The 22,862-nt window shown below is 36.5% G+C and overlaps 1 protein-coding gene across 2 annotated transcripts in view; it reads right to left on the bottom strand.

Annotated features, from left to right (window-relative positions):
• The window catches only part of DCDC1 (doublecortin domain containing 1), a 479,157-nt gene that overhangs the window by 222,566 nt on the left and 233,729 nt on the right, over positions 1–22,862 (bottom strand). For both annotated transcript variants that reach the window (XM_042906361.1, XM_042906360.1), the window contains 4 exons: positions 10,821–10,922; positions 7,456–7,619; positions 4,267–4,392; positions 1,502–1,607 (listed from right to left, as the gene is read on the bottom strand). In XM_042906361.1, the coding sequence (XP_042762295.1) occupies positions 1,502–1,607; positions 4,267–4,392; positions 7,456–7,619; positions 10,821–10,922 (498 nt within the window). The remainder of the gene's footprint in view (positions 1–1,501; positions 1,608–4,266; positions 4,393–7,455; positions 7,620–10,820; positions 10,923–22,862) is intronic.

Raw genomic sequence — 22,862 nt, forward strand, 5'->3', positions numbered from 1 at the left:
GAGGTTCATTCTTTCTGGAGGACCTTAGAAAACTTCTTGGAAGAAGAGGGAGTTGAATAAAGCCTTAAAAAGCAAGGAATGGTAATGGTGTAGTGGTGGGGGGACGTATATCCGAGGCAAACAACACACGCCATGGTACAAGAGTACCAAAGTGAGAAACATGTTATGGGGCACAATATATTAGCTCTAACTGTAGTTTCGGGTACAAAGATCAAGAAGAGAAGATTGAAGAGAAGATTGGGAAGGCAAGTTGAGAGTAGAGGTGGATTAGAGGAGATCCATGGAGATCAATGAAGGCCTGATAAGGATTTGGAATTTCAGTAGGCAACTGCCAGGGATACAAGTTTTTTGAACAGGAAATAGTATCACAGCAAAAACCTAAAAAGCAATGCCAACAGGATCAGAACTATGGTAAATAAATCAGATAAGTATAAAATACAAAAGGCATTAATTCTTAGTTGCATTTATGTTCTACATTTGCTCAAAATCTAACAGGATTAGAAATACAGTTGACCCTGGAATAACACAGACTTGAACTGCGTGGGTCCACTTACATGCGGTTCTTTGATATAGCAGAGTGTTGTAAATGTATTTTCTCTTACACTATGATTTTCTTAATAACATTCTATTTTTTCCAGCTTACTGGAGATAATACAGTACATATTGCATAAAATATATAAAATACGTGTTTATAGACTTTATGTTATTGGTGAGGTTTCCAGTTAACCATAGGCTATTCACAGTTAAATTTGCAGGCAGTAAAAAATTAAATGTGGAGGGGTACCGGGGTGGCTCAGTCAGTTAAGCATTCAACTCTGGCTCAGGTCATGATCTCATGATTTGTGGGTTCGAGCCCCATATCAGGCTCTGAGCTGTTGGCACAGAACCCGGAACCTGCTTCAGATTCTGTGTTTCCCTCTCTCTCTGACCCTCCCCTGCTCACGTTCTCTCTCTCTCTCTCTCTCTCTCTCTCTCTCTCTCTCTCTCTCTCTTTCAAAAACAATAAATAAAACATTAAAAAATATATCTGTTAAAAGACCTTTCATAGCTCAGTTGGAGAAGAAAATTCTTTACTAGCATGAGAAATTTCTAAGTGTAAATTAATACATAGACCTTTTGGATTGGACTGTCATTAGTGGGTTTCCAAAGAACTCTTATTCCTTAAATACATTGATCCACAGAGCAAATAGATAAAATCCTTGTTACCATCTTAAAGTTTTTAAAACAATGCCAACTTATTAATACAGTAGATAGAAAGAAAATATGCTAAGCAATAGTACTTAAGTGACACAATCCAGGTAAAAATTTTTCTAGTAGGAATACTATATATTGGTTCAGTTTTAAAAGTGCTTAATTAACAGGAAATAGAGAATAATGCCCCAACATTTGTAAAATACTTGAAACTTTTCAAAAACTTTCACAAAATTCACTCAGTCACCATGTATCAAATGACAATCCACTACATAAAATACCTTCATTAAGTATAATAAATAATTCTGACCTTGTTCTGTAGGAAATGGTTCTCCAAGTCCACCTTTTCAAATTGATCAGGTATCTGTTGACTGGTACCATTGAAATTAACTGGGAATCCCTCACAAACTTCCCAACTAAGAAAAGTAAAATATTTATTTTTGTTAAAATAATATGTACTTAATTACAATACTCTTTAATCTACTAGTATAATAACTTATATGTCTTATACTCTACAGGGGAGAGAAAAACAAATGTTTAGTCCATAATCTTTTTAAACAGAAATTTGTAATGTGTTTTGTTATCCATACCTGGGAAAAGGGAGACTTAAAGTTTGTATCTTGCAATTATTTATGATACTGAGGGATCCCATGCCTAATTAATGATTAATAGAACAGAGAAATTAAAAAAATGATTTTTAATCTTACAGAATCGCTCACAGTGGGCACCATCTTCACTGTTAAATTTTATTCTAAATACAATGGACTATGAATAAAGATTTTTTTATACTTAGCGTGGATGTGTAAAGCATATTATTTTGGTAATTTTTAGACAGTCTTAAGAGGCAACACAGTCTAATGAGCACATGGACAAGCCACAAACTGGAGTAACTGGGTTTCATTCTTACTTCAGCCATTCTTATTTTAAAAGTAAACCAAACCTAATTCTAAAGAAAATTATCAGGCTCAACACTGATATTTTAAGATACATCACATAGCATGTTATTCAACAGAAACCAGTTCTGGGGCTGTTAATAGTATTTTTTCCAATACCCTGAGAACTATAAATTAGAGTATGATTATTAAGATTTCAAATAATGCACATTAGAGTATAGAAAGAAAATTCAAATGGAATCCAAAAATTATGTAAATTGTCTTCAAATAAGTTTGCTTTCAGTAAGGGCAGTTTCATATTGTTATGCTTAGTGACCTAGATCTAACTTAAAAACCACTCAATAAAACAGTACTCATTGCACCCAGGGAAGGGAAATTAAGAAGGAATACATGAATTAAAAATTAAACTCCTTGCTAAAACTTGAAGGGAAAGGGTCTGGGCAAATTTAGTAGCTTGGGGAAAGATTTTGGCACAAGAAATAAATCTTCTTATAAATGGAAATGCTTATAAAAAGAAATGCTGATATGTTATTTTCTATCTATAAAGAAAAAGAAGACAAAACAGATTCTAATCTTGCCTGGAAAATGCAGGCAGTCACTGGGGGATAGAATTGTTTAAACAACCAAAGAAGACCAAAGAATTCATCTTTGTAGACATGTTTGGCAGTAGGTTGACACTAGCTGGATCGAGTGACCTCATCAGACTGCTTCTGGTTCTCTGGATTTTCCCTCTATAACCTTTTCACCTGTATATTAAGGACACTATAATTTGTTAAATTACAAAATATAAAATATAGATGGGACCTTACAGAGAGATCACCTAATCTAACACACTATCAGTGTCAAATATAATAGCCACTCATCATATATACCTATTTAAATTAGAATTAGTATAATTTAGGGGCACCTGGGTGGCTCAGTCAGTTAAGCATAGGACTCTTGGTTTCAGCTCAGGTCATGATTTCACGGTTTGTGGGATCAAGCTCTGCATCAGGCTCTGTGCTGACAGCATGGAGCCCACTTGGTATTCTCTCTCTCCTCTCTCCCCTCTTTCTCTGCCCCTCCCTTCTCAAAACGAATAAATAAATATTAAACATTTTTAATCAGTATAATTTAAACAAAATTAAAAATTCAGTCACATTAGTGACATTTTAAGTGCTCAATAATTACAACATATGCTTCTATCATCATAGCAAGTTCTATTGGACAGTGCTAGACAGTGGGTAAGCCCTCAGTTCTTTTTTTTTTTTAATGTTTATTTATTTATTTTGAGAGACAGCATGAACAGAGAAAGGGCAGAGGGGGGGGGGGAGAGAGAATACCAGCACGACCAGCACAGAGCCCAATGTGGGGCTCAATCACATGAAACATGAGATCATGACTTGAGCCAAAATCAAGAATCTGTCACCAAACCGAGCCACCCCAAGCCCACAGTTCTTAAAAAAGACAATCTGTTTTAGAATCCTGGCTCTACCATGTACCAATGTGTGAATGGACAAATTACTCTGCCTCTCTGTGCCTCAGTTTCTGTCTCTATAAAATGGAGTAATAGTGAGAATAAGGTAATGATGGTATTAAAATAATTGTTTTGAGGATTAAATAAATCCTTACCCAATTCATTTAGAACTGTGGTCAACACTTAGTAAATACTGGGTTTTATTATTTATAGATAAGAAGCTGACACCCACCCGCCCATGTACAATCATGAACAGAGATGGGGCTAGAAGCTCAAATCTTCTACCTCCTGTGTTGCCACCACCCCACCATTTCTCTAGCATATTGCTTCTGTTCTCAATTGCTTCTGTTCTCATCATCATCAAATGAGATGCTTAAATATGAACACTCCCACAAGAAAACATATTATTTAATATTTTAATGATTCCATTCAAAACTCTTAATTTAGAAACCACTAAAAACAGTTTTTACATTTCAAATAAAATTGTTACCTCTGCAAAGCAGAAACTATAGTCCGCTCATTGCTTCATATGGTTTTTTAAAACTTAATAAAAGTTAGAGATAAGTCTTTTTAGACGTGAGCTCATTACATCATGAAATAAGTCAAAAAAATACACAATTGCTTATTAAGACAATTAGAGAACGTCTTTCAGTGTTTCAATCTCTCACTCTGGGAAATCTGAATTAGGTAATACAGATTACTTTAACCAAGCACATGTTAATTTACTTGTCACATCCAGGTAGCAGAACAGCATTAGGATCCACGAAGGTTTTATATGCAACTGTAATGCCATCTCTGTCAAATGCAGTCACCTGGTCAAAGGTCAGACTCAAAACAGGGTTTAGTGGAGATCTGAAAAATGGAAAAAAAAAAATCAAAGTGATCTGCAAAAGTATACAAACACTGAAATTTGAGCACAAGTAAACAATAAAACCTATAATATCAGTGAGTAATAAAGTCCAGAAAAGTGAATTTCCTGTTATAAAGCACTACAGTTGATATCTTATGCTGATACTTGAAATGCACATTTTAGTTTATTTGGCTGATTGATAATATGTCAAGGACAGTTGCAACATATGTAATTTTTAAAAATAATTTCAATAATAAAAGCAAAGTATTTAGTTGAGAAAAACAAGCAATTATCGTTCACACAATGCAACACACCATTAATATTCTCTGGAGAAGATAATTAAATGAATTCTTAATATTTGGCTATGAACTACTATTTTTTATAAGCACACTAAATGCTAGGCTGATTTCATTTTTCATATTACATACTGTTAGTTATTTTGTTTTAGAGTAATTTAATTATAAGAATTAAAATCAAATGAGAAACGTCTCAAATAAAAACAATGGCAACTGGCATTATGTCATCCATGAGCCATTTTTGTCTCAATTGGTGACAAAGACTTGATATTTAACTTCATAATTATAGGACTCAACCGCATCACCTGTGTAGGGTTGTCAAAAATTTTTAAATTGAATCTAATCGTGAGAAAACATGCAGATAAATCCAGAATGTGGGACATCCTACAAGAATAGTGCCTGAACTCTTCAAAAAAAAAAAAAATTTAATGTCATGAAAAGCAAAACAAAGGTGAGAGAATATTCTAGATTAAAGAGAACTAGAGAAAATAACTAGATGCTATGCATGAATCTTATTGGGATCCTGGACCACAAAAAACTCTAAAGTACATTTTGGATAGATTAAACATAGATTGCATATTAGATGAATTACATAATTGCTGACTGTGCTAGTTATTACTATGTGGTGACATAAAAGAACATTGTATTATTCTTCAGTTACATGACTGGGAGCATTTATGAGTGAAACTTTAATGGTTGTCTGGAAATAATCTCAATCCTCTCAAAAGAGAGAGAAGGGAGATATAAAAGGTTAAAACTAATGTGGCAACTTTTTAAACTCGTGAACCCAGGTGAAGGATATATATGTATTCATTGTACTATTTTTCAAGTTTTCTGTAGACTGCATCTTGTCCAAAATAAAAATTGGGAGAAAAAAATAATTACAAGACTCAAAATAAAAGCAGATACTGGCAAAATCATCTTTTTATAAATCAGCAAACTAACTCCACATATCAACATATATTAGACACATTAGAATTACTGTCTAAAAATGAATTTCATTTACTTAGTACATATTGCACATTGTCTTAATATATTTCAAACTAGATCTAGGAAATAACTTTTAGACATAAATTTTAGAAATTCCAATAGTAGCACAATGCTACAATTGTTCCCTAGTGCTTTATATTGGGATCAAAACCAGAAAAAAATATTATCCTATTAAAATAACAATGACATATAAACAAATATACACTTATGAGTTCTTCCAGCTACCATCCTCAGGTGATTTTAGGGTATTCTAGATACTTAGAATTTTACTAGTTATTCTAAAAATATGATTCAATTAACCAAGAACAAGTGTGCTGGTTGATCTTATTAAAATAACAAACATCATTAAAAACACCACAATTAGTCATTGTTTTCAGTTTAATAATACTACTTAAGAAGAAATTATTAGACATACATTTTAGTAAAGCCTTTCCTTGTCATTGGAAGAGCTTGCTAAATTATTCAAGAATCCTGGACACTATAAAATTCATCGCTGTTCTATCATTGTAAAAAACAATTCTAATGTGTAATTAAATTATATTTTGAAATCTGTCTATGGAAGAAAACATCATTCCTTACATATATTTTTAATTCTATACACTACACAGCATAAGAAATTATTAAGCATTTTAATTTTACTCTACTAGGAGAGAAGAAATAGAATTTTATAATATGCTACCCACAACTAATGCAACCAACTTCTTCCAAAACCTTCATGAATTTCTGGGTAGATTTATTTCAGTATTTGCAATTTTGACTATTAGAATATATAGCAAACCCAATCAGCTCCTAGTCTGTCTACGCTATTGTTATTATAATTAATATATGATCAATTACACCTGATAGGAAAAATTATTTTCCTCTATTTCCCTTATTCAAATAAGTAAAGGCTTAAAATTTTTTTAAATAGGCAGAAAAGTGTGTTTAAGTTTCCTGACAAGCAGTTTCAGAGTTCATCTGGATGTGTCCTGTCAAAATATGCATAAATTTCTAAGATATTCCACACAACAGCCCAGCTCATCAGTGCCTGTAGACTGCAGCCTTTTTCTTTTTCCAGAAACACAGATAATTTTATGCAGGAATTTACCAATCTACAAAAATTTACACAATGCTCAGCAATAACCAGTAATTATTGTGGGATAATGTAAGGCGCTTTTGAGGAATATAACTTTGATAGGATAGGGCTTACAAGCTTTACCAATTTATCTTTAGCTGTCCTGTCATTGGTGCTTAAAAGGTTAAGACTTTATTTGTGAAAACATAGAGAGATAGTGGGGAATCATGTTGTCCACAGCTTCATAAATCTTGCTTAAGATCCTTTTCAATTACCATCCATTTCTCCTTTAAAAAGGGACAAAAAAATAGAGGAGTGGAAGCAGGTCAGGGCAGTGTGCGACAATGACAGTGTGATGGGCTTGGGCCCCCCGTGGCGTTTCCATCTGCTATCATTAAGGTGACTACTCAGACATGAACAAATCCCGCTTGCTGTGCTGACAGGCAGACTTCAAGAACTATGACAAGGCATTAAGACAGAAAGTCAGAGAGAGAGAGAGAGAGAGAGAGAGAGGGAGAGAGAGAGAAGGAGAGAGAGAGAGAGAGAGATGTCATATCTCACAAACAATACTGTCTCACAAAAAACACCCCAGAAATTTTATTGGAATGCAGAATTTCAAAAAAAAAATTCACAAAGGGTAGTACTTGGCTTCTCAACTCCCCTTTTAAATTAGCTTGCCCCTGGAAAGATTGAAGACAGACAGAAAATAAACACCTTGTTCCTACCTGTATGCTTTACCGTAAGAGACCCAAATTTTTTGTTCATTCTTCAGCAAAAGTGGATTCTTAATTTCTTGACCATGCTCATCAAAAAGCCGGATTGAAGAAAAATTGAGTCCTAGTGGGTTGGTGGGAGATCCTTGAAGCCTCTGATGGATCTTGAGAAGTAACTGGTGGTGGGGGAAAATAATGAAGAAGAAGGAGAAGGAGAAGGAGAAGGAGAAGAAGAAGAAGAAGAAGAAGAAGAAGAAGAAGAAGAAGAAGAAGAAGAAATAATGTAAAATGTGAACATATATAATAAACTGTCTGTACTCTGTAACAAATGAATCCAAACAAATGATAATTAAATTCATATAGAATGTTAAAAGAAGTGTGAAATGATGGCAATATTTAGCTCAGTGTAAAGTAACAAAATGAGCAGGGGCTTTTAACCAGCAGGGGGTGCCACAGGCTTGTGATTGAGCTCTGACCCTTTGGCACAGGGACTGAAAGCAGATGTGACAGTCTTACAGAAAGAGCAGTTAGCTTCTACACATGGTAACAGTCCTCTTTGATAAGGGTTATGCTTTTCTTGTGTGAGCTGCACATTTTGTTAGGCTCCTTCCAGAGCATGTTCAAGTTTACAACCAACAACCTGCCCCTTCCCAACTAACCTCGGGTAACCAATGGTAGAACAAGTCACCACTTATAGGATTGCAGAAATAAACATGGTTTTCAGGCTATGTTGATTCACTTAGACGAACCCTTCTTGAATGTAGTTTAATTAAGAGCCTTGCAAAAGCTTGTGAGCTGCTTCAATTATGAAAATGTTTTCAAGTTGTGAGTAAGCCATAATTGAAATGTGAAGTATGAAATGCTGCCATTTTACATTTTAAATAATAGCATTGTCAATGTTTGCTTCTGTCGTACGCTCCGGGTTGCTAAATTATCAAGATATTTCTAATTTAAGGCACACTTTAAATGAAAATAATTCTAACTAACTGTGTTGCACATGTAATTTTAAAGGACATTTTTCCTTACCCATCAACTTTGTTTGAATGTTTAAGCTCTTTCCTGCTCTGCACCCCACACTATCCATCATTCTATTCTCCCTGGAGCCTTCTGTCACAGGCTTCCTTTTCTTCTCTCCCTTGTCAGTTCTTATGTCTCTCAGTTTCTTGTTACTCTGTAATCTCGGCAGGGAGGCAAATATATTTGTGGCCTTTTCTTGCCTAGCTGCTGTTCAGGGTGGTTTTTGGTCTTTCTATTAATTCGCATTGAAGGTATATTGAGAAGCTAAATGCCGAAGCTTAGACGAAAGAAGGCAAAGTTGCGATCCTGCCTTATACCCCAGGTTTCCTCACCTATTGGCTATAAAGTCTTGTCCGGGTAAAATATTTTCTTTGATCAGCAACCATATTTATAGAACACCTAAGGCTTAGGCTTTGTTGTAATTGGAGATAAATAACCGCATCTCTAACTTCATCAGCTCTCCATTGTTTTCATCGCCTCTATGTTGACCAGATTTTTACCCTTAAGCATCAGAAAGGCTGAAAACAATGACACATTTTTCATTTCATTGAAGTTAATGTTTCTCATCCAGCCTAATCAAGTCCTTTGAATTAAAAATAATGATTAGGGAAGGTGATAGAACAATAAAAATCTGTATTGTTTTTGGCTTTGTTCGTTGAAACCACAAACATATTTTGAATTCTATAGATTGTTTTTACAAAGCCCTACATTTATTTCTGTGTGATCTCAGCCCTTGAGCTTATTTTTGGTCGAGTTGCTATTATTTCAGGAAACATGTAATGCTGATCATCTTTTAAATCACAGTGATTTTGCTTTGAAAGCATCATCCTTTTTTTGTAAAGGGGAAAGATATAAAAGATTTAAGGCCTGATCCAAGAAAGAAATATGTACACAGAGAATAGGAGTATGTGGCAGGAGCATATGAACACCTGACCACTTAACCAAATTCATTTTCACAGGAGAAGCATTGCAATTTCTATTTTCTCAACTTGGTGACAGACTGAATTTTAGGTGTTCAAAGATGAGCATTCAACAGCCTACAGGAGGTCAGGGCCTCAGTGCCTTTCATCTCTAGGTCATTGGCTAGGGCAGGGTCATGGCAACCAAAAGTTGCGATAATCTTCACCCATTTATCTTTAAAGCTATCATCACCAAGTCTTTATAAGATAAGAATTTGTTCAAGGACCTGAGAAGAGTGTGAAACATCTTAGGCTAATGATTGAGACAAGTGCGTGCCAAGGGAATAGTCATCCTTGGGTACCACAAGGGAATCTCCCTAACAAAGAGCTTTATAGTGCCCCTAATTCAAGTTTTTCCCCTAGAATTACTTGCATATAAAGCAAAGCATAGGTCAGTTTCAATGTGCCATAAGCCAACACAAAAACTTTCTATAAAATAATATCTTCCTATATAAGATAACATAAATACTGACTTCAATTTTAATGTAAACCAAAAAGTAAAATTTTCTAATACAAATAAGAGGGAAATAGGTAGAGGATTCTAGGAAGTCTTTTATACAATGTTGATTTATATAGTCAGAGATGTGAAGGTAAAAAGAAACCAATCAAGGCTCTTGATCCTTCTCTCTCTAATCAATCCAGGTAGAGTTTCCTATCTCTTCTGGGTCCAGCCAATGATCAGATCAGATGAAAATCTATACAACTCCTGTGATTGACTGTAAAGGCCAGGTAATGGATACCACCATGGAGAGATTAAGTCAGAGGGTGCTGAACTGAAGGGAAAGGAGCAAGTTTATAAACAAAGGCCAAGGAACAGAGCCCAAAACACTGGTGTATGCTTGGGTGCATAACCCCAATTTGTAAACAACAGGGTATTCAGTGTCCTTTTATGCAAGACAAAGACCCAAAATAAAGACCCTGAACATATTGGTTCTGCCTGAGAAACATCCCAATTGTCTGGAAAATAAGCAAAGGTAAGAGTGCCTAAGATAAACCATCTGGACATGCCCGCAATGAGCACAGGAGAAGACTAACTATATGCTAGTTGCTTACGGTTTAGGGCTTAGAAATACCCTCAACCCAGAACATACCCTCCACTGAATATCATGTCACTTCCTTTCAAAGTGTAAACAAGAGGGCAATCCCAGAGTACAGTGTAGACAGATTTCCAACTACAGGCAGAATGAAGGTTAAGATACTGTTAAGTATGAGACCAAGAGTTAATGCTGTTTTAAAGCTGAGAGCCTAAGAAATTCAAAAGTCAAGCTTGAGACTATCTATTTTTACAGAGCAGCAAATGATTAATCTCCCCAAAACAATTTTAAAGATGTAATTGTCTAAATTAACTGCAAGTAACTTGAGAGACACATATAGCCACAAACAGCCAGTCAGTAAACTCACTTTTTCCAACATATCACCAGTTTGTGTTGGGCTATTGGACTCCAGGTCTTTTTTGCTGATACAAACAGAGATCTCTCCAGTGTCTTTACCATTTTCAAATATCTGAGAAATAAGCACATTCAAAATTAAAAATAAATACATGCACATACACATTCGTGCATATGTTCATACATACATATATAAAGGTAAGCTTTCCTGGCTTTGCACGATATGGTGTCGACTGACAGTCCTGCATATGGGAACTGTGCAAGGCAAGGACTGTTTCTATGAACATGTGCAAGTAACTGGCAATGAAAATCAACAGGACTAGAACAGTATAGGAACGTCCCTTGTTCCTCCTTTCAGTTTCAGTATCTTTAACCTGACTGGCATTCCCTGCCATTTTAAAATAGAAGGAAACGTGGGGACATTAAAGGAGAAATCACTCACTGCACTGGATGCTTAAATGGGACAAGCACCAAAGAAAGGTCAGTTAGCAACAAATTAACCACTTTATTTAATTCTTTTGAAAAACATAAAGCCACAATTACGTGAGGGATCTTTGATTTATATTTAAAATATATCAGTGCTCATGGGGTGCCTGGCTGGCTCACTCAGTAGAGCACGTGACTCATGATCTTGGGGTTGGGAGTTGAAGCCCCATCTTGGGTGTAGAGATTACTTAAAAATAAAAATCTTAAAAAAAAATTAAAATAATAAAATATATAAGTGTTCAGTTCATCTTCTGACTTACTAAAAGGAAATTCAACCTGACAGATTCATTGCATATGACAGTACGATGAAAGCCATCCATTTTAAGTGCACATGCACAACAAGTTGTTGAGAGCAGAGATAAAATTCTTAACATTGCATTATGCAACACTTACTGGGAAAAAAATGCTAGCAAATGTTCTGGTCAAAAGTAGCCAAACAAACCAGTTCACACGGGGGGGAACCACTAGAATAAACACCATCCTCTGACCATGTTGAGGACCCACATGGGGTATGCCAATCCATTCACCAGGCTCTTAAGAATAGAAGCAGGCCAAGGAGGCCTGAATAATTTAAATCCTTTCTTATTTCATTTTTTCTCTAAATTTCTCTTCTTCCCTTTCTGATACACCTATCACATCAGAGTAGTCATTTTATTTATCTCTAGTGCTATTTCCAGAGAAGATAATTTAGGAAAATACCTTATTTAAAAGGAAAGAAAACCATCGATTTTGCTTTTGAGACAGTTTTGAGAGTTATTTAATTAGTCCAAGCCTAGTTTGGGAAATAATGTGAATGAATAGCACTTCCTTAGGCTTTAGCAAAAAAAAAAAAAAAAAACATATATATATATATATATATATATATTTATATATTTATTTATATACTTTTTATATATAAAATTTATTTTATATATAAATATATATTTATAAATAAATATGTATATATTTATTATATATATTTATATAATTATATATTTATTTATATATAAATATATATTTATATATTTTTTATATATTTATTTATATACTCATAATATTATATGAGTAATAATGTTCAAGAATTGTGGGGTTTTTTCTACTCAGTGCTTTTCACTGTGCTGATAGTCCAGTGGAGATAATGCAGCTGTCAGCCTTGGTACCTTGATATCCCACCCCCTATAGCATCTTTCGCTAACAGGGATTTTTTAAAACTTCTTTTCTGAGTACATACACAATTCTGAGCAAGAAATCTCTCTACTTTTGCAAGGAACTTTGTAAACTCAACTGTTGCCTACAAACCTACAGGAAATAACGTGGGTGGAGAAACCTACTCTCCCAACAATCTCTTCAGGGCCATAACCTGGAACAGAGCTCTTAAATAATAGTGACATTTAGCAAAGATAGTCTCAATTCTGGGTGTCCTATATTCTGCAAGGTTAGTGTTGACAAAAGTTCAGTTTGGGGGACTTATTGACATTCCTTTGTCAAGACTTGCTAGACGTGAAATCAGAGTACAGAAAATTAATGCTCTAGAAAATAGCGAACTGCCAAACTGCGAGAGCAAATAGGAGTTGGCCAACATCTAAGACCTTCAGTAGCTCACTGCTTTCTTTACTACCAGTAAGAAGTCTGCCCTTCTAGGTCTAGAAGTGTAAAAAAAAAAAAAAAAAAAAATAGGGCGCCTGGGTAGCTCAGTAGGTTGAGCGTCCGACTTCAGCTCAGGTCATGAACTCATGGTTTATGAGTTCGAGCCCCAGGTCGGGCTCTGTGCTGACAGCTCGGAGCCTGGAGCCTGTTTCGGATTCTGTGTCTCCTTCTCTCTCTGCCCATCCCCCACTTGTGCTCTGACTCTCTCTCTGTCTCTCAAAAATAAATAAATAAATGTAAAAATAGAAGTGTAAAAAAAAAAAAAGGCTCTAGTCTCCAAAATCTCTATAAAGGCATTAAAAAAAAAATATTTTAGGGTTTAAATAAAATTTTAGGTGTTTAAGTGAAAGAAGCCTTTCACAACAATTTACACACACTAAAAAAGCTAACTGCCAGTGTGACAGTTAGTCACTTGTGTAATGTACTGTTTTCTGCATTTTTATAAAAACTAAAATTCCCTAAGCTGAAATTTTATGAGATTCTGCTTTTCCTAAGGCCTACCTCTCATTTTTAAGATCTTTATTACTATGCCCATTTTTCTAAAATCTAATTATTATTTTTTTTCTCTTCCTTTGTATGAGAAGTATTTTTACTTCTATTGTTCAATGTCTAAACAAAGATAGCTTTCTAAGCAGAGTTTCTGTGATTGACTAGCTATAGAAAAATAAAAAAAATAGTCTACTTTTATTTTACTGCTGCCTGATCATTGGCTTAAGAAATACCGACCGCTGTATTGGCTTCCCAGTGGCTCTCTGCATGGCCTCACCTCTTGACAGCTCTAAAATTAAATTCCTACCATTGGAGTGGGATGATGGAAAAAGCTAGCTGAGGCGAGTCTTGGGTCCTAAGGAGAAAAATAATAGAACCTTTAAAAAAAAAAAAAGTGATCCAGATCCTCTCAAAAGGCATGGTAGCTAATGACTACTGAAGAAAATACCTATGAATAAGAAGTTACTTCTGTGACTAGTTACAACAAATAAAAAGTTTTAAGGAGTGTTTTCCATGAACGACAGTCTTTGTACTTTCTGTCATGTCAATATTAACTTTTGTTAAGAAGGATTAAATTAGATTAACACCAATGTTTCCTTTTTTAAGTTTATTTATTTATTTTGAGAGAGTGTGTGTGCATGCATGCGTGTGGGTTGGGTAGGAGCAGAGGGAGGGAAAGAGAAAATCTTAAGCAGGCCCCATGCTCAGAGCAGAGCCCACTGTGGGGCTCGATCCCATGACCCTCGGATCATTACCTGAGCTAAAATTAAGAGTTGGTGTCTCAACCAACTGAGCCACCCAAGTGTCCCACACCAATGTCTTATTGTAATATTGTTGATCAATTTATTCACTCAACAAATATTTACTGAGTACCTACCATGTGCCGAGCACTGCTCAGGTGCTTAAGATACACCAGTGAACTAAGATTCCTGCTTTTGAGGAACAAAATAAGTAAGGAAATCACATAGCATGGTCAGGGTACATTCAGGTCCTGTAAAAGCTGTTTGTTCATTCTTTCTGTTAAAGAAGGCCCACCAAACCGTATAAGCTTGGTGGACCTTCAATACAACTGGTGGGCCTTCTTTAACAAAAAGAATGCAAAATTACAAACGTAAAACTAGATAAAAGATATTCACTTAAAATGAAAGAAAAAAATCACAACAATTTACACACACTAAAAAGCTCACACATAGCAAAAACCATTACAAAATATTTCCATTAATTAACTACCCAACACACATATTTTGGCTGAATTGTCTTTGATCATCTCTTCATATGGTCATTTGGTAACATTTTCTATAAGGAGAATAGGAAGATGATTCTTCCCTCTAGCATGGTTAATCAAAAAAAATATTATTTGTTTGGAGAAATCTCTCAGCTTCACAACTTTGTTGGACATTTCATAAAAATGTTTAGGATTGATGTCACATTTGGGAAAACCTTGATCATAGTTCTTTAAAATATGAGCTATAAGATGTGGAAGAATTTCCTACAAATAGTTGGCTTTATTATTTTCCCACCATGTTTCTCCTCCACCACCCATACACTTTTGATGCCAAGCACTCTAGTCCATAGTCAGAAAGCAATACACTCAATGGCCAGCAGGTAGTGGCCATCTTCCTAGGAACTCTTTCCATATCAGAACGGTTAGTGCTAACTTAACCATACAGGGAAGTGATTGTAAAACACTAATTACATCCCACTACATTCAAACTAAATGTATCTCCACTCAATTTTCTCCAGCCAGACCTCAAAAATGCCTGCTGCCACCTTAACACTACTTGATACAAGAGAACTCTTGACCGAGAGGAAGTTGGACTAGGAATGGGCAATGGTCTCAACCAGTTACAGTTAAAATATATTTGCAAATTTTACAGAAACATGTGGCCATGTGTACTCATTGCTAATGTTTCTTCTAGGGTTTTGAAAGGGGCCTACACAAAGCATGGACCCTGAAGCTTGATTTTCATTAGCTGTGTGGTAAATGCACCTCTGAGAGTGTTAGAAGGTGCTAAGTGGTATCTAATAAAGGGAAGGGGACATAGGGCCTGGAATAAGGGAGGGCAAAGGGTGTGGTGAACACCATATGAAGCAGGTGACCAGAACAGGCTGAACTTCAAGAGAGGAAAGATCTGAGTCAAGAGTTGGTGGGGAGAGAGTTAATCAAGCAGATAGGCTAGGAGAAGAGCATTGCAGGCAGGGGGAACTGCTTGAGCAAAGAAACTAAGGCAGGAATGTGTCCAGTGTGTTCTGGGAACTGCAAGAAGACTGGTGTTATTGGAGCAGAGTGGTAAGAGAGGGAGAGTAAGTAACATGAAGTCAGAGGGTTAAGGGATTGGAAGAGAAATGGGGACTCTTTGGAAGGTTTGGAACAGAGCAAGAACAAGATCTAACTTAAAAGGATCATTGTGGCTCCTGGGCAGAGAGTAGACTATAGAGAGCAACAGTAATCTGAAGGGTGGATGGATGATGGTGGTTCAAACCAGAGTAGCAACAATGGACATGGTAAGAAATGGTCCATTTCTCTTGTTCGTTCCTGAGTAATTTTACTTGCTTACTTGTATATTAGCAGGGTTGGGAAATAAAATTTGTTGTTAAGCTAATATTTCTGAATATGATGTCTGTGTCTATGGATAGAAACCAAACTAAATATAACTGTTCATATGTAGTATTTGTGAAGGCATAAAAATACCAATGAAGTAGTAAAAGACTTTTTATTTACTGTGAAGATTTTATAGAGACAGTGACTAAAAAAACCTTCCACTTTTATGGGGAAAGATGACCTGAATGAATTTTGACCTAATGTGGTTCTTTGACAGGTTTGCCCAGCATCATTTATCATACCTATTTAAGGACTTGTATAAGGCCTACTTCAGTGCCATTATCCACCCTTTAATACTATAAGTCTGGTTAAGAGCTAGCTGTGGGGGAACAGCAGGTTCCCAAACTCTCCATAACTGCTGGGCAGACCACCCAGGAAGCTCTTCTGTGCGTGAGTGGAAGGCCAAACACCTAGGCTTCAAAATACCTCAGGATACAATGCTGTCAAGAGGCAATAATAAGAAAATGACACTGCAGTGTGTTGCTAAAAGTTGGGAGGCTGTACAGTAACAGGATTTACTGCTAGAGGTCCAGTGAAGAAAAGGAATATAAAATAGCCACACAAAAGTACTTGGCATATTTCAGTGGATATAATTAAATATGTTGAAACAAGGTTAACTTACACATTGGCTTAAATTGTGATCCACAGGATGCAGACTCTGAGACCAAGATTTACTCACAGGAATTTTACTGGGGAGCCTTCTGGGAAGCAGCACAGCTGAGGGAGTGAGGAAAGCAGGAAGGGGCAGGTGAAGGTGAGTGTGATGCAGTTGCAACAGAGGCCTCTGGTGGGAGCCCTAGAGCTAGAATGGCCGGCCCTTCAGCATAGGCCAGAATTGAGGCAAGGGAGCAATCAGCCTTTGCTCTGTGCGCGAACCAGATGTTGGCTGCATCCTGCCCCCAGGATGAAGGCCTAGTCTTGGGAGATGCAGCTCCTTTACACAGAGGGCAACCGCCCAATAAGGATATAGTTGTGGCAGCTGAGGGGTGGATATCTCAGTCCCGAAGAGGGGACTCTGGTGGTGTGGCACCGCACCCATTACACACATGCACGGCAATCCGGAGTGCATGGCGCACAGTGACACACAGAAATTACTCAATACTCAAAGCAACCGCACATTTTACAGGGAAGTCTCACAAAGGTTAGATGACTCGCGTGGGGCAATTCGACTCATAAGGGGTAAGGAGATCTTTAGAAATCAAGTCCTATAGTGTTTTTAATTACAAATATCAAAGTTCACCTTTTTATCTAGTATTAGGAAGTATACTAATATGAAACTTAGTATGAAAAAGTTTAAGGGCACAGAAATGTATTTTATAGTAAAAGTTTTTTTTTTTTAACCTAAGTCAAAGAAAAGGAAAATTAAAATGAAATACTTGTCTTATGTAAGAAGCTAATTAGCCGTGAAAAAAAAATCTTTATCCAATCAGAATTCAAAGTCACCTTTGGAGCTAGAAAATCAACTCTAACTGAATTAGCATTACATGTACATTAAATCAAATAAATGTACTGTTATGTCTTCCATTTTTATAGACTTACTAATTTTTAGAACATTCGCATTTTCTGTATTTTCTCAAATGTATATTATAAACCAAACAGTAAACATGTCTAACTTAAATATTCAGATAAAGTGATAATCACAAAGCAAATATTAAAATTATGGGATTCAGGCAATGAAAACTTAATAATGAATTAGTATATTTATATTGCATATAAGAAAAAGTGTTTTAATGCCTAATAGATGTCTTTAAATGGTATTTCACAGGTAAGGAGCCAATATATTTAGTCCCAGGAAATGAAAACGCACTTAAGTGAAAACAAATTATGGAATTGCTAAACTTTATCAGTCTAAATGGCATCTGGACCAAAAATCAAATAATATTATATTTAAGCCCAGAAAAGGGATACCTAAGAAGATAATTTATTTTAAAAGAGACATTTTAGGGGCGCCTGGGTGGCTCAGTCAGTTAAGCCTCCGACTTTGGCTCAGGTCATAATCTTGTGGTTCATGAGTTCCAGTCCCGCATCGGGCTCTGTGCTGACAGCTCAGAGCCTAGAACCTGCTTTGGATTCTGTGTTTCCCTCTGTCTCTGCCCCTCCCCTGCTTGCACTGTGTGTGGCTCTCTCAAAAATAAGTGAACATTAAAAAAAGAGAGAGAGAGAGAGACGTTTTAAATTTCCTCTTTAAGTTGTAGCAGAGCCCACCATTTAGAAGGTGTAAGTCGGGTGAATGCATACAGGGTAGGATTTAAGGTGAAAGCCAAAAGATTCTGACCCCAAAAATATCTCTCCCACCAACTTGTCAATACTTGAAATTCCAGTTAGAGATTTTCTCCTTTGTCATAACTAAAATACCACAAAAGAAATACTATTCAGCCTTATAGGTTATTGATCTTTTGATGCTGTGATTTTTTTTAATTTTATTTATTTATTTTTCAATATATGAAGTTTATTGTCAAATTGGTTTCCATACAACACCCAGTGCTCATCCCAAAAGGTGCCCTCCTCAATACCCATCACCCACCTTCCCCTCCCTCCACCCCCCATCAACCCTCAGTTTGTTCTCAGTTTTTAACAGTCTCTTATGCTTTGGCTCTCTCCCACTCTAACCTCTTTTTTTTTTCCTTCCCCTCCCCCATGGGTTTCTGTTAAGTTTCTCAGGATCCACATAAGAGTGAAACCATATGGTATCTGTCTTTGTCTGTATGGCTTATTTCACTTAGCATCACACTCTCCAGTTCCATCCATGTTGCTACAAAGGGCCATATTTCATTCTGTCTCCTTGCCACGTAGTACTCCATTGTGTATATAAACCACAATTTCTTTATCCATTCATCAGTTGATGGACATTTAGGCTCTTTCCATAATTTGGCTACTGTTGAGAGTGCTGCTATAAACATTGGGGTACAAGTGCCCCTATGTGATGCTGTGATTTCTAATCTCTGCTCTCTGGAACCCCTTAGAGGACAACAGTGGGGGTCTGTGGTCCCAAGTGGGAGATCAAACCCGATAAGTGAGTCTGTGGAGGCCGCCACCATCTGGCTTCAAATGGGGTAGATCCTACTTTCATTTATATAGTAGACTCCAAAAAAGAATTTTGATCTAAGAAAACTATTTTTTTTTGAAAACCGTCTTAGACTGAAAGAAAGCACAGCATGCCCTTTTCAAAAGAGTAAATCTTGAAACAAGGTGGTAAATGAGAACATGGGGTATCTGACTGTCTGAATTGGGGGTTGGGAGGTGGGGGTGGAGGAAACGCCAACAGAGGCTGAGGGTGGAGAACCTGCACAATGGCCCTTGGAGGCTTCACAGTTCACCTGGGAGTGGGCCCACATTCCCTCTTTTATGCATTTAAAGTCACTTTTCATCGTGAGGTGAGTGGATGGCTCAGTTGAACAGCCAGTTTAGGCTCAGGTCATGATCTCTCCATTTGTGAGTTCGAGCCCCACATTGGGCTTGCTGCTATCACTGTAGAGCCTGCCTCAGATCTTCTGTCCCCGTCTCTCTGCCCCTCCCCCATTTGTGCTCTCTCAAAAATAAACATTAAAAAAAAATTTTTAAATAAAGTCACATTTCATTGTTTTGTTACAATATTTTTTAAAGAGCTTCACTCTCACCCCATTTTTCTGTGTCTATGAACAAAGTAAAATTTTCAAAACAAGGTGATGGGCCTATAAAAATATTTTCTTTGTATCCAATTAACAATTCTCACTAAATTTGAGATAAGAAAATGTTCAAAATTATCTAGATGACAGAGGCAAGGCAAATTTGTTTGCCTGTCATGTTCTAAGCTAAGTAATTTCAATAAGCCCTTTATAGATGAGGATGTTTCAAGAAGAAATGAAATAAGGATCTCACTTTGTCTAAATTAATTTAGTACATAAAATTATATTTAATTGGGATTAAAATATCAGATGTGTAAGTCCTGTCAGTAGTTGGGTATAATATGATATATACCAGAGCTTAGTAAATAAAGGTTTTTGGAAGTTCCTGGGCTCAGTATATTTCTTTTCAAAGAAAATAAGGCCTTTTTAAATGAGAAAAACAGCCACATCCCCCAAATTATATTTTATTAGGGGAAAACGAACACTTTTAAGATTAAATATGAGCTACATCATGAGACGTCCCCAGATTCTCAGTCTCAGAGATCATATTCTCATCTTTGGATAGAGTATATGTTTTTAAATGTTATTCAATTTCTTGTTTAAATGTATCAACTATGTCTGTAAATTTAATTTTCCCTTTAATAAATGAATAAGTACGCTGGGTAACTAAAACCTATACAAAAGTTTACCATCTTTGGCAGTACATTTTTAATTTAGTAAATAATCCATTTTTTATCATAAAACATTATTGAAATTGTAAGTAGAATCTTAAGTAGGTGTAAATATATCACTTCATTTGCACTTACTAGAAAATCTGTATTCATTTCTACGTTCAAATGATGAATTGACGCTTAATAATATTCATGGTGAGTTGGGCTAACATAGATGTCAGTGGGTAATCCAGGGGACGGGAGCATATGTAGGAAGAGAATCTCAATGACTTGAGCATCTCAAACACTCTGTGAAAAAGCTAATTGAGAGGTAAAAACAAATTAACTGCTATGGAGAAGGACAATCTCCCCGAGAGAGAGAGCATGCCTACAGCAGTAAGGTTCAGTGGTTGCATTTAGTCCGGGTAACTGCTGGGACAGTAATCCAGCTCTGGCCTGTGGACTTTCCCTGCTGACTGCCCACCTGGCAATTCTCTGGGCACCTTCAAGGCTGTCAGGACTGTGCAAGGAAAGCTGGTCTCATTACAACCACTCTGCATGGGAGCTGATGCCCCAACCAATTGCTCTTCCCTAATTTTGATACAGATGCAGTTTTTCTCTTCAGCGGGTCTAGGAAGATACAATCTTCCTGCACACAGATTTACACCTGGCTGCAGATGTCTGTCAGGAAATAGGTTGAGGTGAATACACTGGCATTTCCGCCACCCACCACCCCCCCAACAGTTGAAAGATGAAAGAGAGAGAGAAGGAGAGAGGAGGGAAGGGAAGGGAAGGGAAGGGAAGGGAAGGGAAGGGAAGGGAAGGGAAGGGAAGGGGAAGAAAGGGAAGGGGAAGAAAAGGGAAAGGAGAATGGAAAGCAGGGTAGGTGAGTGGTTTCAATGCCTACTGCTAATAGTTATCCCATAAAATGTTGGAAGGCCTTCATAGGATCTCAAGTTTCTTGCCTTTAAAAGGAGCAATCCAACACTTGCCTACTATGATAAAATCCACACATAAAAATTGATTATCTTCATCACATTTTGACATTTTGCTCAACATTTAATGAATGTTCTTTTTTTTTTAATGTTTATTTATTTGTGAGAGAGGCAGAGACAGGATGCGAGTGGGTTAGGGGCAGAGAGAGAGGGAGACACAGAATCCAAAGCAGGCTCCAGTCTCCGAGCTGTCAGCACAGAACCCTACGCGGGGCTCGAACTCACGAGCTGTGAGATCGTGACCTGAGCCAAAGTCAGATGCTCAACCGACTGAGCCACTCAGGTGCCCTGAATGTTCTTAAAATCTTAACAATAACCTTGAATATTCTAATTTTGCCACTCTAGCCACAATTCCTTTGAAAATGAATGTCATCTTGGCATGTTTTAGTATCTGTACTTAACGCATAACCTAAATTTGTTTTTCCATTGTTTATTTTAAATAACGTAGGTGAAATAACACAGCATTCAGGGATTGTAAATACATATAGAAGAAAAGTGGGTTAAACAGAAAGACAAAAATCAAAGGATGTACAATGGAAATAAGGACATAATACACATGCAGGGATGAGGCTATTAAAAAAAAATCTTGCCACTATTTTATGGATAACCTCAGTTATTTCCTTCTATTCATTTAATTGTTCCATAGATTCCTAAATATTTAAATAAACTTTCTTTTTATACGTATGGTTAGAAAACTTTAAACTTTTAAAAAATGACCACCAAATAGAATGTAAATCTCAAATGGATTCATAGTGCTCTTGTGCCACTGGTAGAGCAAATTCCAAATTCAAATATCTAAACCCAAATTCAGATATCCAAAGCATAGGAAAAGCCAGGAAGGTATCACAGATAACAGTTAGCATCTTTTCTATTATCAGTCAAATTATCCCATTTTCTAAATAGAAACAAGCTGATAAACTAGGATGATGAAATTGTAGCAAAAAGCTAAGAAAGCCCACACATTAGTCTCATTGTCTTCAAAGGGCATCATATTGCTCTAACTGTATGAAAATAACCGTGGGAATGGGCCACGAGTGTGTTTCTGGCTCCTCTGCATCTTCCCATAGTACTGAGCACAATGCCTTGCAGACAGAGTATGTATTGGATAATGTGCGGATTTACTGCACTAATCATTTAAAATCATTTTTCTTTCTGTCACCGGTAGAATACAAATTGTTAGATGCTTACCATAATACCCAGAAGATGAACTAGATGCTGGACAACGATATTCTTTTAACAGTAAATCTCTGGAGGTGTCTGGGTGGCTCAGTCGGTTAAGCGGCTGACTCTTGATTTTGGCTCAGGTCATGATCTCATGGATGGTGAGATCGAGCCTCGCTGTTAGTGCAGAGCCTACTTAGGATTCTCTCTCTCTCTCTTTCTACCCCTCCCTTGTTCACGTGCTCTTCCTCTCTCAAAATAAATAAACTTAAAAAAAATTTTTTAAATAAATCTTCAAATGATCCCTTTACCAAAGCTTAAATTTCTTTATAAGAGAACAATATAACCAAACAGTACACAAATAGAAAGGCTAAAATCACAGCCATCGGAATCTTTTTGTTTTGTTTTGTTTTGGTTTGGTTACTAAAATCCACCATATTT

This window comes from Panthera leo, chromosome D1, assembly GCF_018350215.1.
Source record: "Panthera leo isolate Ple1 chromosome D1, P.leo_Ple1_pat1.1, whole genome shotgun sequence".
Lineage (NCBI taxonomy): Eukaryota > Metazoa > Chordata > Mammalia > Carnivora > Felidae > Panthera > Panthera leo.